At 35.1% G+C, this 7,425-nt stretch overlaps 1 protein-coding gene across 1 annotated transcript in view; it reads right to left on the bottom strand.

The window, feature by feature from the left end:
* GABRA1 (gamma-aminobutyric acid type A receptor subunit alpha1) overlaps positions 1 to 7,038 on the bottom strand; it is a 52,842-nt gene extending 45,804 nt beyond the window's left edge. The window contains exons 1-3 of the mRNA XM_055429706.2: positions 6,880 to 7,038; positions 4,504 to 4,592; positions 1,080 to 1,192 (exon numbers count right to left, since the gene is read on the bottom strand). Coding sequence (XP_055285681.1) covers positions 1,080 to 1,192; positions 4,504 to 4,577 — 187 coding nt within the window. The 5' untranslated portion in view covers positions 4,578 to 4,592; positions 6,880 to 7,038. The remainder of the gene's footprint in view (positions 1 to 1,079; positions 1,193 to 4,503; positions 4,593 to 6,879) is intronic.
* Positions 7,039 to 7,425: the final 387 nt, after the last annotated feature.

Consider the following 7,425-nt stretch of genomic DNA (forward strand, 5'->3'; position numbering starts at 1 on the left):
CCTCAAAGCAGACCTACAACCCATACCCCTGTGATCACACTACCTAAAGTATTAAAACAAAGATTCTAAATCCATGTTACCATTTTGTTTGTAAATCACAAACTGAATTAGTTAGCTTCTTATTCTTTGCATATCTTTTCTGTCTAGATGGAGAAGATATGAATTTCTTAAAACTGCCATTTCATAGTAATTTAAATATTGCTAATTAAATAGTTTCAACAAATGCTCTGGAGAAAGTACAGCATTATAGTTAAGTTATAGGTGGGAGTCATAGATTCTAACCTTAGTTTCTTATGTGACTTTGAACAATAATTCATGTCTTTGCCACATTTGTTTTACTCTGAGATCAATATTTTGTTTTTACTTCATTATTCTTTGCTTAACTAAATGAGATAGGTTGGTTAACTTGTTCAAAGGCTATAAGTGTGTAATGTCTTGTCCTATTTGCTTTTTTTGTTATAAATATTGTATTATTAAGTGCTATCTTCTTCCTGAGTAGAAATTGGTTAGTAAACCAATTAACTGGTATACAAAGAAAAATACATATAGAAAATTACAGTTTAAGTTTAAATGCAGGGAGATAAAAATACTACCATCTATCTCATTCACCTTTCATCCCAGAGATGGGGTTAATCTAACACAAAATAGTGGATCAGTCTGTAATATTCCACAAGAAATGTTTACAGCAACAGATTCAGAGACGTTCTAATTGAATCCAATACAAACAAAGCAATGTGGAATGAAATAGCACTGCAGTCTTTGGGCTGGAAGGGACAATATTACCCTCCTTTCTCCCCTGTAAAATCAAATCATACTTGCAAACGATTATGAATGTCAAGTAAATGTAACATTACTTTCATGACATTATGAGAAGTTTGAATTGCCTTTTATCACGTTTGGGTATGTGCATGGGATGACCATGGAAAATTGAATTAACATTGGGCAATCTATTGAAAATAGGATGAGTCATTACACTACATGCTGTCATTCTTCTTACTTTACCATATAGAGGGAAGCAATGCTTTAATAGTAAAGGCTTAATATTGTTCTCTAAAATAAAACACAATAATGCTACTCACCTCCTAATCCCGGTCTCAGGCGATTGTCATAACCATCTAGGAGTCGGTCCAAAATCCTGGTGAAGACAGTGGTGTTGTCTTTAAGTTCATCTTGTAATGAGGGTTGTCCATAGCTGAAATATCATAGGCAATAGCTAAATTATACAAATCAACTAAAACCTTTTTCCAAATAAAGCCTTCCACAATTTTTTCAACTTCCTTTCTATTGAATCTGAATTTGAAAATTCCTTCTGGTAAAGTAAAAAAAAAAAAATCATAGCTTAATTCTTAACATTTTCTTATATTTGTTCTCATAGATGATATGCTTTATGTTCTAATATTTCTAACTATGGAAGGAAAATTTCACGACATGAGTTGTCTCTTTACATTTATAATTCTCAGTGTGTGTACAAAGTTGTAATGCATGTTTTCTTTGGGCAAGCAAGAACATTAATGCACACTACTGAAAAACTGAAATCTGGGAAACTTCTTCCCAAATTAAAAAAATGTATTTATGAGCTACCAAAATATATTCATTTAATATGTAACATAATCCTAAAATTGCATCTACCAACATCCCTCCCGTCGTTCACTTCCTATGTTTCTTTTGTGGTTTTTGATGTTCTTTCAGGTGTTTAAATGAGAAAAACAGATACAACTTGTTACTTATGATAATTATTTGTTCATATCAGTGTGTAATTTTTATTTCCATTAGGGTTTATGAACCAATAGACCAATACTTTTTGTAATTTGTCTATTCAAACCTCTAATTAATTGAATTTTTGTCCTTGTTGGTCTTAGAAGTAAAATATACCTTGGAAAAGGTAATGTCCAATATTCTTAATTTATGGTTTTACTAAGCAGTAATGCAGGATTACTGTTTTAAGAAAGCACAGCTATTTGTGAGCAGAGTTTGAACTAGAATCCAGTTTTCTTTAACTTTTAGTCTAAAACATTAATTTCATTCTTTTATATCACAGTAATTATTTCTGTTTAATTCTATGTGAATATCTAGTTTTTAATCCCTTATCATTACTAGTCTTTGAATTTTGATCATGTAATAACTACAGTTCAAATATTGTATATTTATCATATCAATCACATTATTATCCATGCTCCTTAAGTTGTATTTTATGTAATGATTAATATGACACTTCCAAAATCCTTTCGGAGAACAGTCTTCTATTTTAGGATAGATCACACTTACTGATACATTTCATTGATAGCTCTGACCTTGAGAAAAAAATGAATATAGAATGTAAACTAAAAAACTGACACAAAAATATCACTCTCATACTTTCTACGTAAGATGCTTTTGGCTTCTCACTTGTGTGTTTATATTACTGATTAATCTAAGAAAAATAGTGACAGTTGAAACCAAGATTCACTTATTTGACAAAAGCAAGAAATATAATCAAGTATCAATTACAAAACAAACACTATTGTTTAGGTAATTAATGTTAAATTGGTAAAATACAAAACTTTTCTGATAAAATTTGAATAAGCTATTATAACCAAAATCTATTCATGAATATGAAATACATTAAATGTACCTCTTTGAAACAATTTTACAGTATCATAAATTCAACATTAATACCATGTAGATTGAGGGTTTACTTTCTTTTGGCAAAATTAAAGATCTTCCTGGTTTCTGAAATCAAATTTTCAACAAGCTTTGTGTCTTCTCGGATGCCTCACTAGCCAATGACAGCAGTAAAGCAGAAATAGTTTTCTGAAGGCAATTATTTTTAAAAACTCATTGTCACAAAACCTACTGCCATGCATGCATCTTTCAAGGATACTAGAAGGTCATCTTGATAAAGGTAGAAAAGAAATGCTAGCACACTTTGAGTTGTGAATAGGGCCTGATCAAGTATTCTAAGGAAGAAGCACTAAAATAAGAAGGGGGGAAATTATGCGATGAAGTGACATGACAGAGCATATTAGATTGCTAATATGATTTCCCCAAAATGGAGTGGTCTATTACCTTTACCTGCATTTCCTTTGTTTTTATAGCATATGTCAAATTCAGGAAAGGTTTTTCTCCTCCTGGTTTTATTTTATAAATGTTGTTCTTACCAATTGTTTGCATTGGAATACAAATGCCAAAAGAGTCTTTTCCCTCCCTCCCAGCAAACCATTTCTGTTCTGCCAACTGTAATGATAATCATTCTTTTATGTGATTTTCTTAATCAGGTTATGCTTCATCTTTAATTCTCATTTACTATGTAATTGTCAGAGAATAAGCCTAAGATAAAGATCAAGATTATTTATTTGCTATTAAACACTCGTGCCAATGTAATGTCTCCTAAACTGAATATATAATTTATAATTTGTAGAGAAATGTCAGTTACAGTACTTGATTTTGATTCCGTATGAGCCACTATATAATAAAACACTGTGCACTAACTCCATCTACAGGTCATCACAATAGTAACACTTCATATAATTTTTCAAAAGCAGTGAGGAACCTTATACTCAGATTAAGAGTATCTGACAATAATGCATTTCCTATTCATCTGGCAGTCATTATTTACCATGCACAGTAACAAACATTAAAAATGGACAACTTCTCAATTGGAAAAAATCCTCCTAAATCCATATATTTCCAGACTATTCCATCTCTCTGCCTTAACTTGTAACGGTTCACTTTTCGTTACATTATGGAGAAACTTAGATTTTTATAGTATGGCTAAGACTTTGGCCACAGGAATACATTATGCTAGAAATATAAAAGCAGATAAAGGAGGATCTGAAATATTTGGTCATTTATATCTTTGCTATTATAATGTATCTATATTCTTGATGGGATCATTAGCTAATATTTTGAATACAGTTAATCATATTATTACATTTTTCTCATAACTTGTCTCCACAATAAACAAATAGAAAAGTTCAGTTTTATCTACCGTTCTTAAATGTGTCTAGTATACTCTACTTCGATTATATAAGTAATAGTTTCAAAACAAAATGCACATGCATTCATAAAAAAAATTATAACATTCAAATTAAAAATATTATTCTAAAGTTTCTACTTGCACATAGTCAGAAGTTCCTCTACAATCTTTGCAACTAGTTAGAAATTTTCTTGTTGGAAAATCAACTTACATAGTATGCAGATATTAATTGGGGTAACTTTTTTTATGAATTAGGAAACCCCATGTTTTGTTCAGTTACAACTGAGCAGTGAAAAGTTCAATTTAAGAATTAAATGGTGAATTAACACACTCCTCAACAAAAGAGTGTTAAGTGTATTCTAACTAACATGCAAATAAGATGATTATTTTTTCATACTGTTCTACTTTATTAGCTGGAATTTTATTGCATTTAAGTGTTTTTAATTCCCTTAGTCATGAATTTATCCAAGGTTAATTTTCTTCACTCTGAAAGAATAAATGAAAAGTTACAGAAATTCTCATGCAGATTTAAAATAAAGGGTCCCCACCTTCTTCCAGTCAATGTGCTCAGAAAGAGGGTCCAGACCCAAAGGTAGTCAGAGAGACCCGGACTTTTCTTCATTGCGGGCTTGTGCAGCTGAAAAGTAGAACAAGTAGAGATCAATGTCTGTTGCAAGAAACATCAGGTTATAACCACTAGGGCTGACTGAGGCAGTTCAGATAAATGCTTTGAAGTCAGGAAATGACCTCACTGGGATATGACACCTCATTGGAAGCAATGGAAACCTGGACCATCCATTCTCCACTTTCCCTTCCATTTCTCCATTCAGAAATATAAGTGTCTTAATTTCTCCTGTAAAAGAATACAAGTTGAAATGCTCTCAGGTGATAATATTGCTCAACATAAAATTGTGAGTTGCTTTCTTCTCTAGGCTTTATATTTCCAGTATAGTTTGAATTACTCTCCTCTTGTTTATCATCTGATAAATTTGACCTTTCTGATTTGAGTTCCCACAACTGCACTGTGCATTAAAAATCTTCAGCTGGTGTCTACAACAGAGAGAGCGTATCTAGGGGCTTTGACGGGGTAGGTTATTATGCTTTGATGACTGATTTCATCTTGGGGTTCTGGATACACCTTGATTTCAGAAGCAACTGCTATTTATCTTTAAAAAAAATCATGAGATACACTGTTGAATCCTGAAGTCATGCTTGTAATTCTCTGCCTGTGATTGCCTTGTTAAATATGCTCACTAATGCTTCTGTGGGGCTAAAGGACACACTTTGTAGTCAGTCCATGTGCTGGTCTCTCACACACAAACCACACTCACATAAAGGCACACAAACATGCCTACACATATCTTTTAAGCCCTCTTGGATTCTGCTGGGTTGCTGCTAGAAAATGTTTCATCTCAAACAGATGGAAACTGGAGTGCTTTGCTTTGCATGAATAAGGGAATCTTTTTTTCCCTCTTAGGTAAAGTGCAATCAATCACCGTCTGATTGCTGAATTTAGACTTGGTAGTGGGATGCTGGAGGAATGGAGGAGTCTGGAAAGCTTAGAGAATTTCTAAAATTATAATCTATTTGTGCAGTTAGTTTTTAAAAATAAGCGTACTACCTGGAGAAGGAGAAGATATGGTAATACTTTACTTGAATGTGCTATAATTGATTTCAGTTATCAAAATGTTCAAGGTAAAATTTGTTAGCCCTTCCCTGAATCCCTCAGGAGGGTCAGTGATTAATGGATTACAAGTCTTTTAAAGCATCTTTTTCATGAGACACTCTATAGTTTAATGTGGTATGCCTTTAAATACATCTACACAAATGCTTTCCGCACTCTCTGGGATCATTTATATCAGTAAAAATCATTCCAAATGGCAGTGTAAGCAATGAAACATAATTAAGGTGCTTAGAGTGGACGGTCTAGATCTAGAGATAAAAACTGTGAGATTCATAGTTTTTCCCTGAACTAGTGACTGCTTTTAACATAGAAGAGTTTAATAGGACAATGAATATTGGATAAATATCTTCATGTTAAAATATTACGTCTAAATTGCATAATTATATTAATCTCTTATTAATATTAAACATCTGTTATGAAGGAAAAAAACTTCCCCTACCCTATTAATATTTGTTGATCTTTATAAAACAAGGGTAATTCCCGAAGGAATAAATGAAACAGAACAAAACCCCAAAGCAAGATACCATTGCTTTCTGTCCTCCTCTGACATTTTAAAAAGAGGAAAACAAACCTATCATGGCACTTGAGTTGTTGAGTAAGAAAGTTTCTTGCAAATATAAACATAATAGTTTAAGAGAAACGCTAAGCTGTCTCCTAACCCTTTCCACCTTCAACCTCGCCTCATCAAACACACACTCCAAACACCCATATCCCATGCCACCCACATCAAATGAGAACTTGAGTTTTTTCGTGTTCAGAATGGGAGAGACCCCTACACCAGAGGGCATTTCAGCAGCGTCCACCGGAAAGGAGAAAAGAGGCTTTTTTTTTTTTTTTTTTGCAGCCAGAAGGAGAGCGCCTTCCCTAAGATATGCAACGTTGAGACAGGTTTTCTATGCCAGCGTCTTAACTTTAGAGGATGCCCCCACAACGCCCCTCCCCACTTCACCTCAGCTCCCTTTTGCCAAAAAAAAAAAAAAAAAGACCAAAACAACATGTCACCACCCACCCCGCGAAATACATTCAAGTCTGCCTGCCAAAGGAAAGAAAAGAAAGACGGAGAAAATAATAATGATGACGATAATGCTCCTAAACCGCTGCGGTTTTAACCCTGAAAGAAAAACATTCGTTGTGTCTACCTGCTATGTGATCAGGTTCTTGTCCTGTTCCCTCCTTCTCTCTCCAGCAAGGAAAAGGCACGTTCAAAGCTCTGCGTGCTGCGGTCCGGAGCCGCACTTACCTCGGGCCCCCTCTGGGCACAGGATCGCTCCAGACCCGGGAAAAGTCTGCGAGAGAAAATCGTGGAGAGCTGGGAGCCGGCGCGAGTCCGCGAGTCCGGGCGCGCCGGCAGCGGAGGGGCGTCCTCGCTCCGCCGCTCACTCACTCGGTCTGAGCGGGCTGAGCCATCATGGACTCTGCGTGCTCCTTTGCTGAAGATTTCACACCCGAATTTGCTTCCCAATATTCCAATCTGCAGCTATACAACAAAAGATTTTTCTTTACCAAGACAGTAGTAATACGTCCCAGGGCAAACCGGATGTGAAATAGGCGGTGACTTCATGCCAGAGAGATTTTATTTTAGAAAGGAAGGTGGTACCAGCCTCTGGATCTGGAGACCAATCCGCCCATTTTTTATTTGCAGCACAATTTAACTTGCACCGCTCTGGCCCTAATCCCCTTCTCTGAGCTGCAGACTCAAATCCTTCTACAATCTGCTGCAAGCTTTCCCTTTCTGTGGGGGGAGTAGAGACGGGGGAGGGAAGAGGAGAAAGGGTTAGAGGCACAG

Source organism: Moschus berezovskii, chromosome 8, assembly GCF_049115385.1.
Source record: "Moschus berezovskii isolate FMDL1 chromosome 8, NW_MosBer_1.0, whole genome shotgun sequence".
NCBI lineage: Eukaryota > Metazoa > Chordata > Mammalia > Artiodactyla > Moschidae > Moschus > Moschus berezovskii.